A 25309-nucleotide genomic window follows, 5' to 3' on the forward strand; every position below is an offset into this window, starting at 1 on the left:
GAGGGTGGCAGGGTTGGCGAATGCCAGGGCCCCCAAGGCCCACACCGCTGCCCGCTCACAGAGTCTCTGGGTGCACAGGCTTTTGGCTATGCCCTCACCAATGACCTGCCTGTCCTCCTCTTCCCCCCCTCAGTCCCCCAAAGCAAGCCCCAGGCTCACCTGGTGAGGGACAGGCAGCCTGGACAGGGGGCTGAGGCCCAGCAGTGGGGTGGTGGCCATGGCGGCGGCGGCAGCCATTGCTGAAGAGGCAGCCAGAGGGTCCATGGGGGGCTCCGGACTTCGCTCCTGCTTCACCATGACGGAGCCCAGCTTGTGGCCCAGCACCCACGCACCATGCTCCACGTCTGCCAGGAGGGGTACGGCCCAGGGTCAGGGGGCTCCAGAGCAGCGGGCTCAGCCCTCTCCAGCCCCAGGCGCTGCTCTGGATGACCCAGAGAGACTCAGGGAGGCACTGGGAGGCGAGGAGGAAAGGGCAGGCTGGGCTGGGGGTGGTGGTGGTGGTGGCGGCTGGGGAGGTGCGGTGAGCTGGGGTGGGAGCCAGTGAGGACATTCTTGCCCTGGGACAGCTTACAGAGTGGGCTCAGCCACCATATCCTCCTGACTGGCTGTGTGTGCTTAAGCAAGCGGATTAACCTCCCTGAGCCTAACTCCTCATCTCTGTACGGGGAAGGAGCCAATCCATCCTGGCGCGTGTGTCGGAGTCTAACGGCGGCTCCGTGGACTTCCCAAAGCAGATCACCAAGGGGGTGGGGGGACAGTGTGCTTCTGTGTGAACTCCAATCCCCTACCTCGCTCAGCGTGTTAACTGCTAGCATCACCAAAGGAGTTTGGGGAAGGGACTCACCCCTGTCGTGGGGTCACTTTCCACTCCTAGCGACCCCATCAGACAGGGTGGAATTGTTGCTTGGGGTTTTGAGACTGTCAATCTTTACAGGAGCCAGCCTCACCTGAACAGTGCCTGATAACAGGTCAGTGTTTACCAACTAGTCTCTCTCTCTCTCTCTCTCTCTCTCTCTCTCTCTCTCTCTCTGCCAGCAAGTTGACACTGACACAACAAACAGGGTAGAATTGCCTTTCTGTTCAGAGGCTGCACACCTTATCCAGTAGAGCGGCAGGTGGTTTTGAACTGTTGGCCTTGCAGTTAAACTCAACCCATGACCCACTGAGCTGTCGTTCAAGCAATCACTGTTTCGCAGAAGCCCTTTGCTGAGCGAGGTGCCGGGCGCCCGAAGCCATCGCAGTCAGTGTGAGTTAGGGAGAGGACGACGGGGTCCGGGACTAGCAGCACGGGCCCAGCTTCGAGGGTGGGATGAGGAGCTGTGATCTGATCCTGGAGTTAATTAGAAGCGGCGTTTCCCAAAGGCCCAGACAGACACTATTAGAAAGATCACTTTGCTGCTATGGAGACTGGGTTGGCTGCAGGCAAGATGGCAGCATGGCGGAGGCCTGCAGGGCTGTTGGCCTCCTTCCAGCAGTGGATGGCGAGGCACGTGGAGAGGGCAGAATCAACAGGACCTGGGGTCCCAGGAGTGAGGGCGGGGTGATAGGGTGTTGGGGGGTGGTGATGGTGGTGACGGTGATGATTGAGGGGGGGGGTGATGGTGATGGTGGGGGTGAGGGTGGGGTGTTGGGGGTGGTGATGGGGGGTAGTGATGGGGAGGTGGTGATCGTGGGGAGGGGTGTTTTGGGTGAGGAGGAGCCCTAGTGGCACAGCGGGTTGGGCGTGGCACTGCTAACTGAAAGGCTGAGGGCCAGGACCCACCAGCTACTCCTCGGGAGAAAGATGCAGCAGTCTGCTCCTGCAGTGGTGGAAGCCTCAGAAACCCTGTTCAGCGGGCCCTGTGGGGTCGCTGTGAGTCTGTGAGTGGACAGCTGGGTGGGGAGAAGGGTCAGCGGCTTGGCTGCCTGATACCACTTCAGAGCCAGGCCCCACCCAGTTGGGAGCCGGAGTGCCCCGGCTGTGGGCCACGGGCTGCCCCTGAGTTCCAGGAACACCCACCATCATCCCAAATTACAGGACCAGGCTGCAGGCCTCCGGGAAGCTGCCCCCTGCAAAGGGCCCACAGACAAATTGCTCTAAAAATAGACTTGGGGTGGCCAGGGAGGAGTCGAGTGGCCGGGCGGCCTGGCCCTGCAGGGGTGGATGGAGAAGCCGCCTGGAGCTGGGGACCTACCCTACATCTATGCCCTTCCCTGCCCACGCCCACCCCAATGCCGGAAGCTTGGCTAAGGCCAAGGCGCCATGGGAGCCCTGGACAGCCACAGCCCTGGGGCTGTTTGAAACCCAGAGGATGTCCTTGCCCTCATGGGGGTGGTGGGGGGTGAGGGTGGGGCTGGACAGGGACCTGCTGTGCCCCTGGGGAATCTCAGAGACCTGGAGAAGCATGTTCACACACACACTCCTGTCCTCCCAGCCACCCTGTGTGGCAGGGACCTCCCTTCTCCCCATTTTTTAGACAAGAAAACCAAGAAACTGTTCAAGAGCTTTATCCTAGGGGTGGTGGTGGGGAGGGATGGGAAATTAAAGCCCTGTCCGTTGTTTTACTGGCTCGTATTGTCAGTACTTGTTGCTGACCTATTGGTCAATAGGTTTTTAGTGAACATTTTCTTGTTGCTGCATGTCCTGGAGTCCATTTTAACCCTGATGGGGCAAGGGCTATGCACTGGCCTGCTAACTGCAAGGCCAGCTGTTCGAAACCACCAGCCGCTCCTTAGGAGAAAGACAAGAAGGCCTCTACTACAGTAAAGAGTTTCCGTCAAGGAAACCCGTGAGGGCAGCTTTACCCTGTCCTGTAGGGTCTCCGGGAGTTAGATCCACTCAATGGCACTGGGTTTTCTGGTTCTCTAGGATAGTCGGGTAAGCTTTCGACCGCTGACCTAACCGAAAGGTTGGCAGTTCAAACCCACCAGCCGCTTTCAGTAGGAGAAAGAGGAGGCTGTCTGCTCTCTGCGTACACATGATCTTCCTTTTGTAGTGGAGGAAGACAGAGGCTCAGAGAGGTTGGGTAACAACTAGGGACACACCATGACCTGCCTGGTTCCAGCCCCAACCGTGGGGCTGTCCCTTGTGGCTGGCACAAGTGGCTGTGGGAACTATGGGAGGCTGAGACTCAGTCCTGCTCTGTCGTTTGCTGCAGTCTGGCCAAGTCAACTTTCAGTGAGGGGGCGTGGTCGTTCCACTTTTCTTGTTGGTTAAAAGGGGATTATGCCCACAGGATGCTCACCTCACACTGGGAGAAATACATGAAACCATGACCTCAAAGGCACTTCGAAACCTGACCCCCCCAAAGCACACCCACTGCTGACGCACAACAACTCAGGATAGGGTTTCTGAGACCGGAAATCTTTATGAACACACACAGCCTCTTCTTTCTCCTGATGAGTGGCTGGTGGGTTTGAACCGCCAACCTTGCGGTTAGCAGCCCAGTGCCTGAACCACTGTGCCACCACCCTGGGGCGTGCTGCAGAAATGCCTTTGTCACTCCCATGGGTAGTTGACAAACTAAGCCTTCCAAGGGTAAAAAGACGGTCCACGCTCCCCCTGAGAGCACATCCATCCAGGACTCCCTGTATTTGAGAAAATGCCCCAAAGGCCATTTCTGGGTGGGATGCAGGCTGGAGTTCTTAAGGACATGAGAGGAGGGACTGAGAGTGGAAGGGGAGGGCAAGGACCTTCAGGGGCAGGGGTCTCCCCCGGGTAACACTGCAGAGGGCGTCCCTGTGTGAGGAGGAGGGGAGGCTGTAGAGTGAATGCAGCTTGTCCACATTTGTTATCCTGTCACCTGGCTGATTCCTCTCAGCCCCTTGGTTCTCAGACCTGAGAGGGGCTGGAGCCTCCTGGCAGGCTGGCCTCCCCCTGGGGGATCCTGGGTGGGACTTGAGAATTCACCATTTCCAACAGTTTCTGCTGGTCTGGGGAACCACACTTGGTAAGCCACTGACCTAAGTCAGCATCGGAAAGTGCTTGTATGGGGCTGATCAGGGGGAACACAAAAAAAGGGCACCGCACTCCATGAAAAGAAGGTGACTCTTTTCGGAGTCTCGGGGAGTCTCAGCCTGGAGGTCCTCCTCAAGGTCCCCTGCGGCCTCTCCCTTCCTGAGCTTCTGGGCCTGTGATGTCTACAGGCCTTGCCCGCCTCGTACCTTGGGTGGCGTCCTCCATCTTGATGGGCACCAGGGGACTGTGAGGCGCCGAGTCACCGCTCAGGGAGTAGCTGTGCTCCGCCTGGATGCCCGGCGTGGGGGCGTCCAGCTCCATGTCCAGGAGAGGGTTCTTCTCATCCAGCACGGGGTCATCAAAGAAGCTGCTGAACAGGTCACTGGAGAAGTCCCCCATGTTCTCTGCAAAGTGGTCCAGGTGTTCCGGGAAGTGCTAGGGAAGGAGGAGTGGCAGGGAGGAGTTGGGATTCATCATCACTGGGAAAGGGGGGCAGTATCACCATGCTTACCACCCCGATACCCCCACTGGGACTCCAACCCCCCCTTACTGTTCCTACTATCGCCATTATCAGCTCTCCTGACTAACATCACCAATCCCCATGACTATGGTGTCTGCCTCTGTTCTTACCATGATCATCACCATGACCTCTCCCACAGCGGCCCCTCCACCCCTGCTCCAACCCCCCACAGCAGCACCAGCCCTGACACCATCCCCTCACCATCTCCACTGTCATCCCCATCACCCCATCCCTCTACAACCTTCAGTATCAACCCCCCCCCCCCCCCCCCCGCCACCGACCGGTCCTCTCCCATCAGCACCACCAGAAGAACTCCTGGACACTGGGCTCTAGTCCCGGGGCTCTGGAACCCCGTTCAAATCCCTTTACCAGCCTGAGGCTGCCTCTTGGTGAGTTCTGCTTTCTTCACAGGCGCGATGGGTGTGAGGGTTAAATAGGAGAGGCATGGTCTGTCTCTACCAGCAAGCACACCCCAAAGGCACTGCCAGGAGCTTGGGCTGGGATGTCAGGGGAAAGGGAGATGGTGGTAGTGGGCTTCTCGGGCCTCTTCCTGCCTCCGTTGCAGCCCCGTCCTGTCGGGACCTCCAGTACCTTCCTTTCCCCGGTCATTGCTGAGGCCAAGACACTCAGCGTTGGAGCTTTTTGCTTGGTTTTGAGTTCTGGCCTTGACACTGCTAGCTATGACTCAGTGCTGTTCAGACGGTGGGTGGTGACTCACTTGGATTGGGAAATCTATCTAGTGGGTCACGACCAGGATTTAAGGGGGGAATAAAAAGCTGAACCAAACAGTGCAAAAAAAGAACACCAGAGTTCACTACACACAGTGAAGTGTAGGCGTTTTATCTCCCTGTGTGTGTGTGTGTGTGTGTGTTGCTAATGATGTAAAATGCATTTCTTATAACGGACAAAGTCTGAAAAACTTGGGATCCTGTGGTCAAGTTAATCAAGCTCTCCCTGCTTCTCAGTTCCTCCCCGCTCTGTGCTGTAGAACGATCGCGGCTTCTGCTGGTTGGGGTTGCTGGGTGGACGGAGCGAGCGAGTTCGTGTGGAGAACCCCAGGCAGTCCCTGACACGCAGTCATCACTCAACACATGCTACCTTCGACTATCAAGGAAAGCACCCGGGGCCGGCACATAGTAGGTGCGTGTACATGATTTCCTCTTACTCTTTTAAGAATATAAACATGCACGGAATGATAGGGCCACTCTGTGTCAGAATCAGATTCCAGCAGCCTTGGAATGAACCTGGTGGCAGGGGGTTTTCAGGAACTCTGGGGGGCAGTGATGAGTCAGAGGTAGAATTCCTTCCTGGAGACCTGGGCTCGATGCCTGCCTGGTGCTCTCTCCTGCAGCCCCCACTTTCTGTCCGTGTGTCGCCATGACTCGGAACGTGTTTCAACTTCCAGACTAGGACCGATTAGAAGGCAAGGCCTGGTAATCTACGTGGGAGCAATCAGCTGGTGACACGAAAGCTCTGTGGTGCACCATGGTCTGAGCTCACTGTCATGGGGTCCCTATTCGTGGGCGAGGAGAGCGGCTATAATCCCCACCAAGGAAGTGTGACCAGCGAGTGTTTCTTATTTGCTGAATGACAAGGAGGGCAAGGGGAGGAATTGCCAGAGGCCCTGGGGGCCCACCTGGTAGGTGCCTAAGGACTTGCTTCTGAAGAATGGCCCAAAGGTCTGACCTGGAGGTGCTTGCTCGCCACAAGGTGGGTAGTTTGAAACCACCCTGGACCAAAGAGGAGGCTTGGCACTCCTGTAAAGAGTTACATTCTCAGAAACCCACAGGGGCAGTTCCACCCTGTAGAACCATAGGGCTTGTGGGGATGGGGGAAGGGTCCCATCCAGCTAAGGCCTTCAGGTGGTGCGGTGGTGAAATGACGGGCAGCTAATGATGGATTGTCAGTTCAAGCCCATCAGCCTCAAGAGGGCGAAAGATGCACTCTGCTCCGGAAAAGCAATTCAGCCTTGAAATCCCGCAGGGCAGTTCTACTCTGCTCTGTAGGGTCACCACGATCTGAAATCGACTTGATGGTTTGTTGTTTTTTTTTTTTTGGTCCCAGCCCAGAAGGGATGGGCAGCGAGGCCTCCTGTCTGGAGACAGAGCTGAGAACTTCTAGATCAGGCAGTGGAGGAACACAAACTTTGGAGTCAGACAGACCTGCCTTCAACCACCAGCTCCTCTAATGACGGAGCTTCGTAACCTTCCTGGGGCTCGGGGCCCTCCTCTGTAAGGCGGGGCCAATACCAGTTCTTGCCTCAGAGGCTTGTCATGAGGATCAACTTTGTGTTCGGTGCTTAGTCGGGACCTCGCTGGATGATGAGGATAAGGGATAGATACGTATCAAACACTTGGAACGGCGCATCCTAGGGAGAATGTGCTCATGCCATTTGTAGTAGCTACATAATTTCACGTCAACTTGATAAAAGAATGAAGGGGTGGAGTCTAGCCTGTCAATCAAGGTCACAGCCTGATGATACCTCCTTGTGAGTGTGGCCTTCTCAGGAGGATTCTGCCATCAGAAGAGGCGGGCCACTCTCTCTGTGCTACACAATCCTGTTGACAAGCCACAAGGAGCCACGCTGATGGCAGCCAGAGCCCTGGAGATGCTTCCACCACCACTGGATCCACAAGGCTTTCCACCCACTGGCCTGTGATCTTCCTGCATTCGGCATCATCACATGGCTGTGTGAGCCTGAAATTTATAGACTGGTATCAGACATCTGGGCTAATATCGGAATTATGGACCTGATTTGGACTGGGCTGGGATATTTTCTCAGTATACAATTGCTCTTTGATATAAAGCTCTTTCTTTCACACACACGAGTCTCTGGATTTGTTTCTCTAGTCAACCCAGTCTAACACGCCATTGTTATTGAGAAAACAAGTCCAAACTCTGAGCCTGAGCCAAAGTCTGGGACTGAAGCAGGGTGGGCGTTTGATGGCTGCTCCCCTCCCCAAGTGACGTGTGAGCAGAAAAGCCAGAACAAGCTAGTTCAGAAACCCATGAGCTCAGGCCTGCCTCCTTCCCAGACACTAGGAATCCTCCTCCTACAAGTGGTCTGAGATCACACGCAGGGAAACAGCAGGCCGCTCACTGCTCACTCTTCTCCCAGCTTTAGCAGAGGCAGGTGAGTCATGGCCTGACACCTCCTGAGGCCATTCATTCACCTGCTGGGTCCCAGGAACTGGCCCATGCTTTAAGCCAAAACAAACCCCAAATGCCCCAGTTCCTGCTGAATCCATTCTAACGCCATTCGGTGCCCTATAGGGCTTTCAGTAGCTGATTCTTGGGGCAATAGATCACCAGGCCTTCCTTTAGAGACACTGCTGGGTGGGCTTGTATGGTGAACCGCTGGGTTAACATCCAAGGGCGCTGGCCATTTGCACGACCCAGGGACACCCTGGCCCCTGATGAAAAGAAAGAAAAACTGACAAAATCCCAAGCCACTGCCTCCAAGTGGACTCCAACCCCCCCGACGAGCCCCTGGGCTATAGAGCAGAACTCCCCCACAAGGTTTTCTTGACTGTCATCTTCACAGAGCGAGGAGCCCTGGCAGCGCAATGGTTAAGCGCTGGGCTGCAAACAGAAAGGTGGGCAGTTCAAACCCACCAAGAGACTCTGTGGGAGAAAGACCTCTCCATCTGTTCCAGTACAGGTCACCAGACCTTTCTTCCGCAGTGCCGCCACCGTGTCCGTTCTAACTCCTAACCTTCTACTTAGTAGAGGAGCTTCAACTTTTCCCACCACCTAGTGATCTTGACACCATAAATATTGGTGTAGGGGCAGGTCTTTGAATCCCAGAGGTCAACGCCTTCAGGATGTCATGCTCAGGTCAGAAGGCCGGCTGAATACATCTCTAAAAACACCTGTAACCCCACGACACCAGTCACCTGGTATAAAGTCCCAGTCCCCTTGAGGACTCAGCCAGGTCTGTGCTAGCCACGCTCTCTGCAGGGCCTGAGCCTACCCAGCTGGGGACACCGGGTCCTCCTGCACTCACTATCTCTGGGCCCCCAAGGCCTGGTGTGAGGCCTGCTGGGAGGGGTGGTGAGATCTCAGTGAGTCAGCTAGGAAGGTATTTCTCCAGCAGCTGCTTCTCAGGCGATAAGGGTTTGTCACGCCTCTTCCTGAGGCCTTGGAGAGAGTGATGCTTCCTCTAGTCAGAGCTGAGGTCCCTGAAGGCTTCTGCTCCCAGCGGATGAACCAGGACCTGCTGAGAGTTCCTATCTGGGGTGTCCACCAGAACCTGCAGAGGGAGTTCAGTTGGCCCCTTTGTGAGCTGCCGGCACCCCACCTGCTGGAAACAGCAGTCAGAGCCCAGCAGGCTGGAGTTCTCAGGTCTTGGGAGCCAAGTGGAAGGGGAGGTTGGCCAAGGGGCAGGCAGGGCGTGGGTGGAGGACGCCAGGCCGCTCTGGGCCTCCTTGCTCAGGCCTTCTTTTGTATTGGGTCAGGTCTGGGGACAATGGCGGCAATGACCTCCCCCAGGTCTGATTCGACCACTGTAAAGGGGCCGCCCCTGGAGTGCTTTGTGGGCCCCCTACCTCCATCTGGAAGGGATTGCAAACAGTTATATGATCAGTGGTTAAGCAAAAGGTGGAGGGTTCCAGTTTCAGTCCACCCATGAGGCACCCTGGAAGAAAGGTCGGGCAGTCTACTTCCAAAAAAGTCAGCCTCCGAAAACCCACTCGACACATGGCTTCCAGGCAGTCAGAGGGGACTCCAGGGCAGTGGGCTGTGTACTTCCATCTGGGGCCTGGCTATCAGGAGCTCGGTTACTGCTGACTTATGTCACCAATTTTGGGACAGATGGCCCCTGCCCTGTCAACCTGATGGCTATTGAGGAAACGGTAGCAGTAGTGAGCTGTTGCTGTCATGGAAGGGGTGTGCCCTGGGGTGTGGGATCTCCTCCTTGTCCTCAAACATAGTTCTCCCTCTACCCATTTCCTCCCCAACGCTGGGCCGCCCACCCTGGACACCTCAGCCCCCTCCCCCCCCAGCTTCCGCCCTCTATCCAGTTCACACACCCAAAGTTCGGATTCGAGCTCAAAACTCCCTGCCATCGAGTCAATTCTGGCCCAGAGCGACCCTATAGAACAGAGGAGACCGGTGGAGAAAGCCTCTTCTGTCTCCCCACGGAGCGGCTGGTGGTTTCGAACGGCTGACCTTGCGATTAGTAGCCCAAATAGTGACCACCATGCCCCCAGGGCTCCCTCAGACTACCCAAGGGGCATGACGTGGGGGTGAGGGAGGTGGCAGCAGTCTACAACGAACAGGGCCTGGTGCGTGGGGCGCTTGGCGGGGCGAGGCTTCCACGGGGGTGAGGGTTCTATGGGGGTGCCATTCCAAGCAACGGGGGTGGGAAGCCAGAAAAGGAAATATTATGATTTGTTTCCCTCCTCGTTAAAGACTTTTTCCTACAGTCGTGCCAATAAAAGCTCTTTTCTCGGCGGCCACGCGGAGCCGGCGCCGGCCCCAGCGCTCCGAGGAGAGTTCCAGGGCCGGCCTCGCCGGCAGACTCCCGCGCCCTCCTCCCGGCGGCCGCTCCCGCCCAGCCCGGCTGCCGTGGCCCGTCGGGGGCGCCCAGCGCGGCTCACCAGAGGTTAACGGCGGCGGGGCGCCCCTCGCCGGAATCCCGCCTGCTCATTGGCGGGAGCCGCAGAGCGCCTGGCCAATGGGAGGAAGCTGCGGGGAGGCCGCGGCGGCAGCGCTGGGGAAGCCAGCGGAGCCGAGGGCGGTTCCAGGGGCTTGGCCTGCAGCGCGCGCGCCCCCGAGGGAGGCGATTTAGGACCCGTCTCAGTGTCCCCTTCGGTGTCATGGGCAGAACAGAGGCAGAAATGACCCTTTGAGGTTCCAGTGTCCGGCTCATGATGTCCGCGCTTCATGAAGATGAATTTCCACCCACCCCACCTCCTGGAGTACCAGGGGCGCGCTGGGGGCGGGGTGAGGGTAGCGGAGAGGTAGTGGGCACCGGCAAGCTCCCTCCAGTCCCCTTCCCCTAGTCCTATTGGGTGGAGAGGAGAGGAGAGAGAGAGAGAGAGAGAGAGAGAGAGAGAGAGAGAGAGAGAGAGAGAGAGAGAGAGAGAGAGCGAGAGAGAGCGAGAGAGCGAGCTAGAGCTAGCTCTGCCATTGGCAGAGTCTGTGATTGGGTAAGAAAGGGAGGAGATCTCAGCCAGCCCCCCCCCCACACACACACAGCTGAGCTTTGGGATGGGCGGGGAGCCTGAACCCGGGTGTTACTTTTCGAGGAGGGGAGGAGAGCTCTTTGACTCATTCCCCAAAGCTGGGCCCACAAACACCCTCCCCCAGCACTGGCCCATACATTCCCGAATGCCTACTTGGTGTTGGGCTCACTAGAAAGTGGCCCCCATTTCAAACTGCAGGGCTACAGGGCTGAGGCACCACTGTGCCCAGAGCAGGGAGCGGTGCTGAGGTCTGGGGAGGTGTCCCTCTGGGTCCCCAGTTGTCCAACAAACCCTCTCTGTCCTTAAGTGCTGCCATGCAGATGGTGGAACCCAGGACTCCCCTTCTCAGAGCTGACCTGTGATGGAGAAAGGGCATTGGACTCAAGACTCCAGAGCCCCTAGTTGAAGGCCCAGCTCTGATGGGTCTCTGGTCTGGTCCAGCCTTGAGGCAGGGCCAGGTTGAAGCCGGTCAGAAAGCGGGCTCTTTTCCTTGGGCCTGGCCTCTCTGTTTCCTGGGAGCACACAGCTTCAACCTCCAGCCTCTCTCCTCGCCCCTGTTCCCTGCAGGTGCAGGGAGTTTTCCCCAAAAGTGTGTGTGTGTACCACAGGCACATGCTCCAGACATGATCTGTGAGGTTACTTCTCTGATACCACACGGGGCGAGGGGTGGGTGGGTTTTACACCCCTATGGACACAGTCAGACCACTCCCTGGTTCATATGTTCCTGCCTGCAGATACCAACCAGAAGCTCTTGAAGACTGATACAGGCAGGCACTAACATAAGCTCAATAAGGACACGCTCATGAGATGTGATCCACACACAAACATGCAGTCACTCTTAGACACACAGATGTCCGCACGTGCTCACAAACATGCAACATCTCCCAGCATCAAAGAAGGGGAAGCTGACTTCATCAAGCCACAGGCTTGAGCTGATTGAGTCATGCCAGGGAGGGAGGCCTGGGAGTCACAATGTGGCCTGGGGTTGGGACTGGAGGACAGGGCAGAGGGAGCATTTAGGTGTGGATGAGGCAAGGAGCCGCGGTGGTGTGACCTGCTAACCATAGTGGTTCGAACCCACTAGCCGCTCCCTGGGAGGCAGATGAGGTTGTCTACTCTTGGAAAGATTTACAGTCTTGGAAATCTAAAGGGGCGATTCTATCCGGTCCTAGGAATTGGAATCGACTCAATAGCAGTGAGTTTATTTCTGTTTTTTAAGTAGGTGAGGTTATTAATGGTTCAAACTTACCAGATGCTCTGAGAGAGCTGAGACTCTGCTCCCATACAGATTGACAGTCTTGGAATTCCCACATAGAGTCACTAGGAGCCTGAGTTACTTTGTGACACAACAGGGAAGGGCATGGAGGTAGGTAGGGGTGGGGTGGGGGAGAAAAGCAGTGCCCAGCTGCCACTATCCATGAGCAATGTCCTGGGGAGGGGGCATAGTCTCTGCAGCCCCCACCCCTGCCTGCCCAACCCTCTAGTTCTCCAGTCTGGCCAGAACCAAAAGGCCTCCAGCAAACAGAGAGTCAGCCTGTAGGGCCCTGGCCAGCAGCTGGCATCTTCTGACCAGCAGCCCCTGAGCTGTGGCCCAACCCAGGAGCGGGCGCCAGGCCCTGTCTGGACAGGAGGAAGCTATGGCAGTGACTGTTGGGCCTGGGATTAGCTGTGACTGGCATCGCTGAGTGACTGGTTGCTAGAGGGAGACCTTGGTCCCCGAGGCAGTGGCTGGAGATCCCTTTGGGGACAGGGCTGGTGCTGGGGGCTCTGGAGAACGAGGGCATCCAGTCACAGTCACTCAGTCTCTCAGTAGTCAGTCTCTACTGAACACCTACCGTGTGTCCCGCCCTGTGGATACAGAGATCAATTTCCTGGCCGCAAAAGGCTTCCTGTCTAATGGAGTGACCACTCTGCCTATGAGGTCAGCTCAAGGCCTGAACTCAGATCCCCTTCAGGGCATCGTGCCCTTGCATCAAGAGGATCTTATACACCAAAAATGACCATGCCACTCCCCTGCTCAATGTCCACCGCAGCCTCCCTGCAGCCTTTAGGACAGAGTTCAAGTTCCTTGGTGCAGCTTGAAATGACACAGCCAGCTGCTGCAGGTCTTGACTGAAGGCAGTCCTCATCTGGAACCCCAAAGCCCAGCAGGGTAGGCGCCCAGCTGTTTGTTGAGTGAGTGGCTCAAATGAGCAGGTGAAGGATGGAGGGTGTCAGCGAGCTGAGCTAGTGGACAGAGGCCCTCATTCTTGTGGCATAGCCTCTAAGAATGGCCGGCCGGCCGGAATTCTGCTCCGGTGCCAGCCTGCTCCTGCTGCAGGCGGAGTTTCCAATTCATCAGGATTCCTTCCTTTGGCCCCTCCCTAGTAGGACTGCCTGTCTCCTGCCCATTCCTTCTCCCCAGCCTTTTCATTCTTAAACCTGAGCCAGAGCAGGCAACCGAGTACCACAGCCTAGCCGCACTCCCTACGGGGAGGGGGACGGAGGAGCCCCCAGGCTCAGGCCAACCCAAGGGTCTGAAAGTAGCCCCGGGGCCAACCTGCTGGGTGCTGCTCCCAGGCTCCAGGCCAGCCGAACGGTCCTGGGCTGGAACCGACCGCCCAGCTCTGGCTGGGATTCTCCTGGCCCTGGCCCCGGCCCTGGCCCTGGCCCCGGCCCTGGCCCTGGCCCCGGCCCTCTCCCTGAGTTCACTCGGCCTGTCTGAGTTGTCCTCAGGCTTTGCTTTTGGACAGTCACCTCTCTCTCATTTACTCTCTTCCTGCAGGGAAGGTGTGGGATCCTTGGGGTCGGCTGGGGATTCGGCAGGGACTCCAGCCCCTGGGAGTGGGGCCTCTGAGATTCCATTGTCACCAGATGCTCCCCAGCCAGATGCCTCTGCCTCCCTCCCCCTCCCAGTGTGTGACTAAAGCCTGCCCCTGTCCTTCTTGAAGAGTCTGACGATGGCCAAAAAAATAATCATGACAATTTTAGAGCCAAAAGGAATTTTGGCATCATTTGGTCCATTGCTTCTCATTTGCCGAGGCAAGATGCTTCAGTGGTTTCAAGCAAGGAGGCAAACAGAGCCGGTTCTAATCCTAGCTCTGCTTAGGGATCGCCTGGGGCAAACTCCTCAACCTCTGGAGCCCTGTCTGTCTCAGCTACTAGGAGCCCTGGTGGCGCTGTCAGGTAACTGGTAGGCGGCTAGGCACCAGGTGAGCAGCTGCTCCGCAGGAGAAAGAGGAGATTGTCTGCTCCCTCACAGATCTATAGCCTTAGGAACCATACATGTAGGGTCCCCCCAGCCAAACCTACTGCCAGGAAGTCCATTCTGACTCAGGACGACCCTGGTTGGGTGGGAACTGACCCGATGGCAGTGGGCTTGGCTGTTACTTACTCGACCAGGTCGTTGCGACATGAAGGAGCATTTGCAAAACTGGTGGCACAGTGGTTACAAACTTGGACTGCTAACTGCAAGGTCAGCAGTTCTAAACCACTCCTCGGGAGAAAGATGGGCTCTCCATGGCTGTAAAGAGCTGCAGTCTTGGAAACCCATGGCGCAGTTGGACCCTGGCCTCTCAGGTCTATCTGAGTCTGCTTAACTGGATGGCAGGGAGTTTGGGTGTTTGTTTCATGCAAGCCAAGATGAATAGCCGGAATGCCTTAAATGCAGCTACTATGATTCTGAGGTGCCCGGTGATGCAACCGTTAAGTGATGCTAATGGTAAAGTTGCGGGTCAAGGTCAAGCCCACCCATCAGCCACTCCAAGGGAGAAAGCCACAGCTATGGCTCAAGATTGCCGCTTAGGGAAACTCCATGGGGCAGTTCTCCTCCGTCCCATAGGGTCACAACGAGTCAGGGAATGGGCTCAAGGGCCCGCAGCAGCAGCATTCTTTTCGGAGTCCCTGGGAGGTGTAGTACACAATGCATCTAATAGCCGCTCTGGTTCCCCTACGATGTTCGGCTGCTCACCCAGAGGTTGGCTATTCGGGGCCATCCAGAGGTGCCGCACCAGAAAGGCCTGGCGATGGGCTTTTGAAAAGTTAGCTGCTTGGGGAGGGAGGCAGGGGAGGGGGGGGGGATGAGGAGCTGATACCAAGGGCTTCAGTAGAAAGAAAATGTTTTCAGAATGATGATGGCAACAGATGTACAAATGTGCTCGACCCAATGGATAGATGGATTGTGATGTACTAGCCTCCAATAAAATGATTTAAAGAAAGACAGAAAAGTTAGCCACTGAAACCCACCCTCCTCCCCCAACCAAAACCAAACAAATCTCTTCCATTTGGACTTAGTTGACATTTCACTTAGATGGCTTTAAAATCCCCCACACTATTTTATCTGACAGGCAGCACCTTCTAATCTCGTCATTCCCCCTTTGCTATAGCACCCTTACCTTCCGTGTTCCCTTCCTGGAGGTGCATCTAGAGCAGGGCATGATAGACGGAGCCAGAGTTCGTAATTGGACCTAGAACTTAGTGTGAGCCCGACACCCATTCCTGGATCTCTCTCTAGACGTGTTTTATCTGCTGCAGAGGCCTCCTTGTTAATTTATGGGAGAGAGTTCTCTACCTGGGGCATAAAGATCTGCCAACATTGTCATTGATTAGTTCCCGGGACTAATTTGTAAAACACTATTGAGAGAGGGATATCGGACCAGCGTAGGCTAGCTACATATGGCTACACCTGGGTTATTAACTTTTACAGAATAAATCCTTATGTGGTGGGATGCTATTTACACAACCAATGGGAGTTGGTTGTCAGGGAAATTTTCCCATAATATTAACTGACAATGCCAATCACAGGTTTCTTGGAATAATATATATCTTAATACAGAATATAGGGAATTGATATACTAAGTCCATCTTTATCTACCTGCTGACCATTCGATACAGTTGGCATCACTGTCTTTTGCTTCATGATCTCTACATTAGCTCCCAATAATGGTTTTGAAGAAAAGACAAGGACAAACTCATTACCATCGAGTCAATTCTGGTTCATGACGACCCTGTAGGGCAGGGTGGAACTGCCCTGCGGGTTTCTGACGCTGCAGCTCCTTATGGGAGTAGAAAGCTTACTCCTTTTCCCCCATGGAGCAGTTAGTGGTTTCAAACTGCTGACCTTGAAATTAGCAGCCAAACTCATAAGGACCACACCAGGAGGACTGTCCGCGGAGCATAGTACTACTCTGACACATGTGGGGTTGTTGTGAGTCAGAATCAACACAGGGCAACTGATGATGCTTACTGACGAAGGAAGCTGAGACCCAGGGAAGGGAGCAGACTCCCAGGATCACACAACTCAAGACAAGCAATCATTTCTGGAGTTCTTTCCTCTGTCGCCATCTCCCAACTCAAGTGGAGGCAGAAGAGGAGAGAGCAGGGAGAGTCATTCCTGAGTGGGATGGGCAGGGCCATGGGCCTTCCCTCCTGCCTCTCATAGCGGTGCACAGCCCACCTCCAGCAAAGGCGACCTTACCCTCCACGCCCTGGAGGCCTGCTACCCACTCAGTCACTGGGGGAGAGGGGTCTGTGCAGACTCCAGCACTCCACTCCAAGGTGGATCCCTGGTCAGTGGGATCCCTCAAAGAGTGGGGGGGGGGGGCGGGGGAGACCCTGGATCCTGACATCACAGAGCAGAGAAGCTGGAGCCACAACCCTGCAGGCCAGCTGGGGGCCTTCCAACCTTCCAGATGGCTACGGAATGTGCTGAGCTGGGGACTACCTCCATTCCCCCCCCCCCTCAACTCCTCCTCTCCTCATGCTTACTCCAAGCTCCACCCTCCCCCCCTCGGCCCTTCTGCTCCTATCTCTCCCAGGGAGGGCCAGTAGTCCACTGGCCTCTGGTCCCAGCATGCTCTCAGACCTCCGAAGGGGCTCTGGCAGCAGGGACCCTCCTCTTCTGCACACACCACGGGCTGATCTTGTGGGATAGGGGAGCTGGGAACCCAAGCTGAGTGGAGGAGAGAGTTCGGAGCTGTGCGTGCCTGCCAGATTCCAATGTGGAGCTGATTAGTGAACCTGGAAGGGAGCGGGGTGAAGTCTTTGGGCAGCAGAGGGCAGGGTTGGGCCTCCTCTCTGGGGGGTGTGGGGGGTGGCTGATGAGGGGGCTCTGGGCCATCCTACCCCAGGGAGGTGGGGTGCCTGGCTGGGCTGGACTGAGGAGGGCTCAGATTCCTTTAGGGTCCAGGGCTTTGCCTGAGAGCAGAAGGCCCTGAGCTAGACAATTGGGGGATGGGGAAATAGTAGGAAACGTTATTAAGGTCCTGGGGTTGGGCCAGGGGGCAGGGCTGGAGTGTCCAGTCCTCATCCCCTACTCCTAAAGAGGGGAAGCCTGACCCAGTGTGGTGGGGATTAGTGCCAGGGGTGAACTGACATCCCTGTCCAGCGTGAGAGCCACATCAGGGCAGAGGAGAGAAGGGGCTGGGACAGGTGGTTCAGGGAGGATCCAGAATGATGTCTTTCCTGTGGGTAGGGGGTCTCTGAGCAAGAGAGAGAGACGTGAGGACCTCCCTACCCCCACCCCATGAACTTCAGACTTCTGAGCACTGAGATAGTTTAGAGGAGGTGGGGAGCCCAACTTTGAATAGCTCCGGACGTGGCTCCCTGCAGTGGCCAGGTGAACATTCCAGCTTCTTCACACCTCTCACTTCCTTCCCACTTCTCTCCGGTGTCACTGGACTGACCCTGCCAGTTCCTTGACCTGCGGTGAGTTCTCCAGGGCCTTTGCTCATGAGGTTCCCTCCGTCTGGGAATGTTCTTGACATTTTAGCTCCTTACTTAGGAGCCCTGGTGGCCTAGGGCATTCCTCACTGACACCACCCGCCACTCCTTGGCCGAAGGACGAGTGAAGGAGAGTCACAGCCTGGGACAACCACAGAGGAAGTTCTACCCTGCCTGATAGGGGACCTTTGATGGCAGTGAGTTTCTAGCATCCTTCAAGGCCAAGGCCAACCCAGCTGCCACTCCCCCCCAGGAAGCTTTCCTACATCAGCAGCCACTCCCCCTCCTACCCTCACACCCTCTCAGAACCTCTTGCAGGCTGCAAGGTCGCTGGCCAGTCCTGCACATGAATTGTACACAGTGGGGTTCAGCTCCCCTTCGGAACTTTGACCTCCTGGAGGGCAGGATCCAGGCCGGATTTATCCTTGAGCCCTCCTCCGTAGGGCTGCACAGGACGCCCAGCAGAGCACGACACTGAATAGCCATGACAATCAGACGGTGACACCGATAGCCGGTATTTACCCGCCAGGCCCGGGTCTAGCTCCTTACAGGCAGTATCTCACTTAAACGCCAGGAGATGAGGCAGAAAGAGTTGTTGTTGGCAGTTTTCATCGTGTGAGGCCCCTGGCTCATAGCCGGCCTGTGCACAACCGAATGGAACGCTGCCCAGTCCCGCGCCATGCCCGAAATGGACTGTGTGTGGGGGGGGGTGGGGGGGGTGTGAGGGAGGCGTGTGTGTGTGTGTGTGTGTGTGTGTGTGAGGTTTCTCACGTTTAGAATTGGTAGACCACCAGGCCTTTCTTTCTGGTCTGCCTTGAGCTGGAAGCGCCGCTGAAGCCAGTTCGGCATCCTGGCAACAAGTGAACAAGCCAGGATTTGAACCTAAGCACGCTGACTGCGCTATCACAGGCACCTGTTCCTGCCGCCCTATCCCAGTCTGGAGCGCAGGGCCAGAGACAGGAAGCATGGGAGCCCCAGCCCCGTGTCCTGGGTCCACATCTAAGGCGCTGCTTTTGCTTCTTCCTTGGCCATCCCTCTCCTGATGCCCACAAATGGAGTCCTGAGAAGGGGCCGTGGGCTTTGGGCATGTATTGAAAGAATAGAGAGAGCAGCCAGGCAGGAAACAGAGTCCCACGGTCAGGGGCAGCACAGGGAGGGCGAAGTGGGGGTGGGCGGCGGCATTTCTCCAAGGGCTGTCCACTGTAGAACCTTCCTTTCAGGCAATGACAACAGTTATCGGAGTCAAACAGCAGCAGGAGTTGTCCTTTGGAGGGGACGTCCTGCGCGACAGGCAATGTACTCCGTCCCCCGCGAGTCACTATCGAGTTAATTTCAACTCATGGCGCCCCTCCAGGTGCCAGAATAGAATTGTGTCCCTTAGGGTCTGCCACGGCTGCTTTGGGGCGGGGGGTGGTGGTGGTGTGGGGTGGTGGTGAGCCATTGCCTCTCTCTCAAGGTGCCTCTGGGGGGACTTGACTCTCCCACCTTTGGGGTAGCCGCCAAGTGTGTTAAGAGTTGTACCACCGCGGAACAGCAAGGGAATGGAGTGGCAAGGTCCCCAGGGAATGCTGAAAGTGGACTTTGGGGCCAGGGCGTGGTGCCCCAACAGACTGGACTGGAAAACACTCCTAAGGGCCAGCAAACGATCCCTGAACTAACTACAAGCTTTTCTCTTGTGAAAAAAAAAAAAAAAAAAGAGTTGTACCACCTAGGGTCTCCCCGGCCTTCTCTGCGAAGCTTCCCTAACCAAATAGATGCAAAGATGGTTCCACTGGAACCCTGCGGTTTAGGGTCATCCCATGGATGGGGAAATAAGAGGCGAAGACGCTCACTCAAGCCTATACGGGTGACAAATGGTGACAGCCAGGGCCAGGGCCCGTGCTTGCTCCTGAGTCTGTGAAGTCCTGGAGCCAACCGGTCATGATCACGCTGCCCCCTCTAGGGCTGGGTCGACAGCCCGGTACTGGTGCGGGAGCCCGTTGTCTCCCTGAGGGCCATGCAGGACTTTCTTGTTCAGGACTTGTCCACCACTGGGTGGTTCCGGGTCTTCAGCATTCCTTTTGCCAGCTCTTGTGGCTCTGGGAGAGCAAGGTAGCGCGGGGTCCGTTTCGTAAGGGATGTGGTGAGTATCCAGGTATCCATTCGCTCATACTTTACAACTCACCCCTATGCATTATGCATATTCTTTTATGAGCACAATCTATTTCATAGCAAACAATGGCCATCAAGGGGACATCGGAGGTAGCTGTGGGGTTCGGCTTAAGATCCATGACTCGGATAGTTCAGTCAGTAAATAAAAGCCACTAAAACAAATCAATGAGAGGTGGAGGTGTCCTTCCTTCTTCTACCCATTCAAGCCCCCCTCACCTCTTCCCTCAGGACCTTTCCTTCCCCACCTTCCAACTCTCCAGCCATACTCCCATTCATCCTCTAGCACCTCCTTTCCAGTCCTCCCTCCCACCCCTTCCAACTACCTAGCCAACCAATAAACAAGCATTTCTTGGACATAGTATGAGCCCCTATCAACGGACCTACTTCAGAATAACAGAAACAATTGCTTATAAGCAAAAAAATGAGTTGAGTTCAGCCAGGCCCAGAATGGGAAGTGATTTGTCCAAGGTCAAACAGAGCAGCAAGTCAGGGTCAAGAGGAGAGGACATTCCAGGCAGAGAGAAGGACCCGGGCGGAGGCTCAGACCTGTCTTAATTCTGCAGCAAGCCCCTGCTACTGGCTTGAAGCTCTTCCTGGTCTCCCTCCACCAGGGCCCAAAGAGCCTGTTGACTCTCGCTTTTGTTGTTCTCTTGGAAGGGGAGGAGGGGCCCAAGCCCTGCTGTCCAGCTGTGATGCTGGACCACACATCCTAGCCCAGATGGGTCAGCCTCTCTGGGATGGGTGAAATGGCTAAGAGCCCAGGCCCCAGGAAACACCATGGGGCTGTGGGGGTGGGGCACAGGGCTCTCTCTGCCCCTCCACCGGTGCCCCCTCTCCCCCTCACAGTAGGGGATCCCGTTTTCGCTCTAGTTCTCAAGTTGTCTGCCCTTGGGGATGACATGGCGTGTCTAGGCCACGGACACCAGGATTTGTGACATTCCCAGGAAACCAATACTTTTGATGTGAGCTATGAGTCAAGCGTTCCAGGCCGCAGCCTGCCCCTTGAGCTTCCCCTGAAACACACTCCCACCCCAACTTTCCCCTGAATTCTGGTCAAAGGTCAAGAAGCTTCCTCTTGTTCTGGCTTCCCCTGGCCTGCTTCAGGAGGTTGCGTGGTGTTCCAGCCAGAGCAGTGCTCAAAGTCTTCTCGATTTAACTCCACCCACATCGTCCTCCTTCCGCCTGCCCTCTGGAGAGTGGAGACTTCCAGAACAGCCTGTTCTCCGGCATTTGGCACTCATTTCTTGAGGGAGACTCGGGCTAACCGGGTCCTGAGAGGGCTGCTCTGGGAGGGTCTCAGCACCAGGACTTGCAGGAGGAGACGGAGGGGTGTCCTTTGTTCTGCCCTCCCCAGACCAGGCACAGACAGACCCTCCTGGGAGCGGCAGAGAAAATCTAAGGGCTAGGCAGGTGGGGAGTAGCAAGCACCTTCAGGCCAGGACGAGGAAAAGATGAGGGTAGGGTGTTGAGAGGCTTCCCTCTTAGCCCAGGCCATGCACTATTCTAGGTAGGGAGCTGACTCTGCACCCACAGGTGCTCAAAGGGTAGCTGTGGGTCAGGACACAGCCAGGGCCTCCTCTGGTCTCCAAGATCCCAAGGGTTCCTTGCGCTGGAGGGCAAAGTTCAAACCAGCATCAGAATGAGATAGAAGTGTTCCCTCCCCTCCTGAAGGACGGCCTGGCCTCTCCTCTCTGTTGAGGTGCCTGCCAGGGACCCCCTTGTTGACTTTGTTGCCGTTGTTAAGGGTTGTCAAGTTGGCCCCTGACGAGCGGTCACCTGTCATTCCCTCACTGTGTCCACCTCTGTGATCAGGCTGGAGATCAGATCATTTGGATCCACAGGGTTTTTCCTTTCTTTCGGCTGAATTTGGAAGAGTCGATATCCAGGCCCGGTGTTTCCTCTAACCCATGCTAATCTGGAAGCTCTGCGGTTCAGGCAATCAGAGTAGGGGTGCATTGGCTGGAAATGGAAAGGAGTCTCCTGCAGGGAAGGGAAGAATTCTATCCCGCAATCACCACCACCCCACACTTTGCCAGCTGGGATGAGGAAGCTTGGCAAGGAAACTACCTCCTTGAGGCTCCATCAGGACGCCAACCTGTGTCCCTGCGGATCCCTCCTTTGTCTGTGAGTACCTGGGCAGGCCCTTCTTCATCCGGGTCACCCTGGCACCAGAGTGGGTGCTCCCCAGGGCCTACATGATGGAGGAAGGAATGTGTGTGTGTGTGTGTGTGTTAAAGCTAGTGAACCCCCAGCTGGTCCAGGGAATCCAGAGGGACCTCAGAGCAGAATAGGGTGCAGACCTCACTTTTGTGGGAACTCGCATCCCCACCAACTCTTGGGCTGGCCAGGCCAGGACCCTGAGACCCGAAGGCCCCTCTTGGAGGTGCAGTACACGCCACGAGCACTCAGGTCTGACTGTTTGGACTGCCCCACTCTAAAGACATGCTCTTTACAAATCCAGTACGTCTTTGACATAGGGAGAAGTTCTCCACAACTTGACTGGCCCTGGTTCTGTCCTAGGCCCAGGCCCAGTAAGATGCACCCACTGCTGTGGCAAGGATTCGGTCTCACGGCCACCCTACAGGACAGAGTAGGGTGACTTCTCAGAGTTTCGGAGGCTGTATATCTTGGCAGGAGCAGATGGCCTCCTTCTTCTTCTAAGCTACTGGTGGGTTTGAACCACCCACCTTGTGGTCAGCAGCCCAGTGCTTTACCCATGACACCACCAGGGCTGCAAAATAAAGGTGGGCATGACTCTTGTCTCTGGCGCAGGCGGAGAAGGGGCCGGCCACTTGGCGCTCCTTTAAGCCTTTCATTGTCGGGTCTGCTGCAGGCAGTCAGGTTTGCCGACGTATTTTCTGTGTGAGGTGTTGCTTTTGTGGGACGGTACAGGCTCACTGGAAATGAGTGTTTCCATTTGTGGAGCTTAACTCCACATCTGTGCCTGAGAACTTTGTCCTGGCTTATCGCATGAGAGCAGAGTTTACGAGCGTGAGGGCCAGTTTGGGTCAAGATACTGCGCTGGTTTATGGCGATGACCAAGGCTGATGTGATGGCTGTTCTTCAGGACCTTCTTTCTTCCTGATGGCAAACAGACAAGGAGCCCTGACAACTGAGGAAAGGGCTCTGAAGGAAGCAAAAGGCAGAAAAAAACAAGGGCCTCCCTCCCTGGGGTCTGGAGTCTCCTCTGAAGAGGTGCCCTCTGAGCTGAAGGCAGAAGGAGGAGATGGAGAGACTCTGGAGGGAAAGCATTCTAGAAAGTAGCCATGGCTGCTGCCAAGGTCCTGCGGCTGGACCAGGAAAGGCCTGGTTTATAGCTGGGTGTGTGTGGATCCGGACATCCCAGAACAAACCGAAGGAAGGGACACTCTGGAAGGTGGATGCCCCTGAGCCAGTGCTCAAGGGGAGACCTGAGTCACCAGTTCACCCCCCACCCCACCCCGCCCCCTGTGAATCAGCACCTCTACAGTGCCCATCCAGGACTGCCCACTGGGAGGAATGACCTTGTAACAACAATTCCTTGGGAAGTCGGCCCAAACCTCCAGAATCCCAGGCCCAGTAGGGTGGCTGGACCCTGATGTCTGGGACGGAGGGGCATGTAAGCCCCTTTCCTCCTCCTCCTCCTCCTTGTGCAGTGTGGTGTCCAGGCCCTCTTTCATCCCATGATGAGGTCTGCTTTGGGTGCTGGGCACTGTCCTAGGTACTAGGGACCGAGTCTGGAAAAGGACAATACCCTTGCCCTCATGGAACTTGGTCCCACAAATCAAAACAGAACCCCCAAATCCCTGGGCTCAAACTGAGTATTTCGGGGGAAGGGGAGGGGTCCTGGGAAGGGTCCCTTCCTGAATAGTGGCTGTCATTCCCCCCCACACCCCATTGGCTCACACAGTTTGTGTCTGACCCCCTCCCCGCTGCTTTCAGTACCCCCTTCCACCCAGGGCTTCAGAAGAAAAGTCTGGCAATCCACTTCCCCCAAACAGGCTGCAGTCCTTGAAAATGATACTCTGTGAGTCGGGGGCCACTCCAGGGTGTCCTCTGTTAGCTCCTTGGAGCTCTGCGGGCAGAGTAGACAGCATGGAGCTGCTAACTGCAAGGGTACCATCGGTCCATCAGTTACACAGCCGGAGAAAGGAGGGGCTTTCTCCTCCCATCGAGAGTGACAGACTCAGAAACTTCCAGGGCGGGTTGCACCCTGTCCTGCAGGGTCTCTCTGGGTTGGCATCAACTGGATGGCAGTGAGTTTGGTTAGTGACTCAGTGCAGATACTACTCTGAGACCTCAGGTCCCTGCCCCCTCTGCCCTCTTCTCTGTGGGTAAGGATTTAAAGAGAAACACGCATGTATATGCGCTTCTCTTCTCAGGGCTGTTAAAGGGCCACACACAGACTCAGGACCATCCAAACACACATACTTCTCTAATCTCCTGAAATTCCCCACAGCCCGGGCTTGGGAGGTGGGGGGTGGGGTGTTCTGCTTCTCTAATTAGCTCAGGGGAGGAGGGGCCTGGGGAGAGGCTTTAGCTCTCACACCTCCCTCCCCTGGGCAGTCCCTGGGTCCCTGTCATGCCACACCTGGCCTCCCAGCTGTTGGGAGGCTGAGGAGTGATCTAGGCAAACATCCTGGCAGTTTCCGGCTGCTCCCTCTGAGACAACACAGCGAGCTGGTCTTCCTCCACCGCCCCCCAGCAACGCCCTCCCAGCTGGGGCTTCTCCAGGCTCCCGAGCCATTTCCCTCCCCCTGGGCCAGAGGAAGAAGGCAAGAAGCAGCCAGACCGCATGTCTCACCCAGCAACATGACCCGTTCTCCCTCTGGTCCTCCATTCCAGTTCTCTGACCAACAGGCCCTCCCTCACAGCTGCCCCAGGGCTGGCGGACCGCAGGTAGAACAGCAGAGGGCTCCTGGGCAACCCTTGGTGGGGCAGCTGGTCCATGCGCTGAGTGGTTCTCCAGGAGGTTGGAGGTGCCTCAGAAGAAAGATCTGGAGGTCCACTTCCAGACAAAGTCAGCCCCTGGGGTCCAGCTCTACTCTGACATGCCTGGGTCACCAGATGTTATGACTGAATGTTTGACAGCTCTTTCTGTTCCCTTCTCCCCAGGACAGCCTTAAAGGAGCTGTGGTGTTGTAGAAGGCTACCTGTTGGGCTTGATACCCAATGGTTAGCAGTTCGAAACCACCAGCTGCACCTCGGGAGAAAGGCTTTCTATGCCCAGAAAGGATTCTCACTGCCATCGAGTTGATGCAAACTCATGATAGAAACTGCCACTGTGAGTTTCTGAGTCGGTCACTGTTTACAGGAGTAGAAAGCCCCATCTTTACGGTGCGGCTGGTGGTTTTGAACTTGGGAACTTGTAACCGCTACACCACTGGGCTCCCCTGGAAGGAGTTAGTCTCAGAAACCCACAGGGGCCGTTCTGCTCTGTCCTATAGGGTTGCTACGAGTCCGCATTGACTGGTTAGCAATTTTTTCCCTCTCCAGTACATTTTTGTCTTCTGTGTCCCCCCACCCCCAGCCCCCATTTTATGGGGAGCGCTACAGATAGTCTAACACTCCGTAGTTCAACTAGAGCAAGTGTGATTGTACAACTGTTGCCATTTTCAAAGCATCACCTCTCTTTGGTACCAGCTCCCAGCAGTGTGTCTTTGAGGACAGTCTGATCAGGGTCTCTGAGACAGTGAGGAGAGTAAAGAAGCCCCCACGGTTCTCAGGAAGGGCACCCCGCAAACCAAATTACAACACCGGAAGGGGTCTTCAGAGAGCAAGATCCCCAAATGCACCCGATGGGGCTGTGCACAGTCACTCTCCTGCCCCTCCCCC

General features: G+C 56.1%; 1 protein-coding gene across 2 annotated transcripts in view; it reads right to left on the reverse strand.

The window, feature by feature from the left end:
• Positions 1-25309, reverse strand: part of CREB3L1 (cAMP responsive element binding protein 3 like 1) — a 44163-nt gene that overhangs the window by 15121 nt on the left and 3733 nt on the right. Inside the window, exons 1-3 of one of the 2 annotated variants that reach the window (XM_075545810.1) lie at positions 4827-5064; positions 4144-4372; positions 160-344 (exon numbers count right to left, since the gene is read on the reverse strand). In XM_075545810.1, coding sequence (XP_075401925.1) covers positions 160-344; positions 4144-4336 — 378 coding nt within the window. In that variant the 5' untranslated portion in view covers positions 4337-4372; positions 4827-5064. Of the gene's footprint in view, positions 1-159; positions 345-4143; positions 4373-4826; positions 5065-25309 lie in introns of those variants that run through there. The other variant, XM_075545809.1, reaches the window with a different exon arrangement.

Source organism: Tenrec ecaudatus, chromosome 4, assembly GCF_050624435.1.
Source record: "Tenrec ecaudatus isolate mTenEca1 chromosome 4, mTenEca1.hap1, whole genome shotgun sequence".
NCBI lineage: Eukaryota > Metazoa > Chordata > Mammalia > Afrosoricida > Tenrecidae > Tenrec > Tenrec ecaudatus.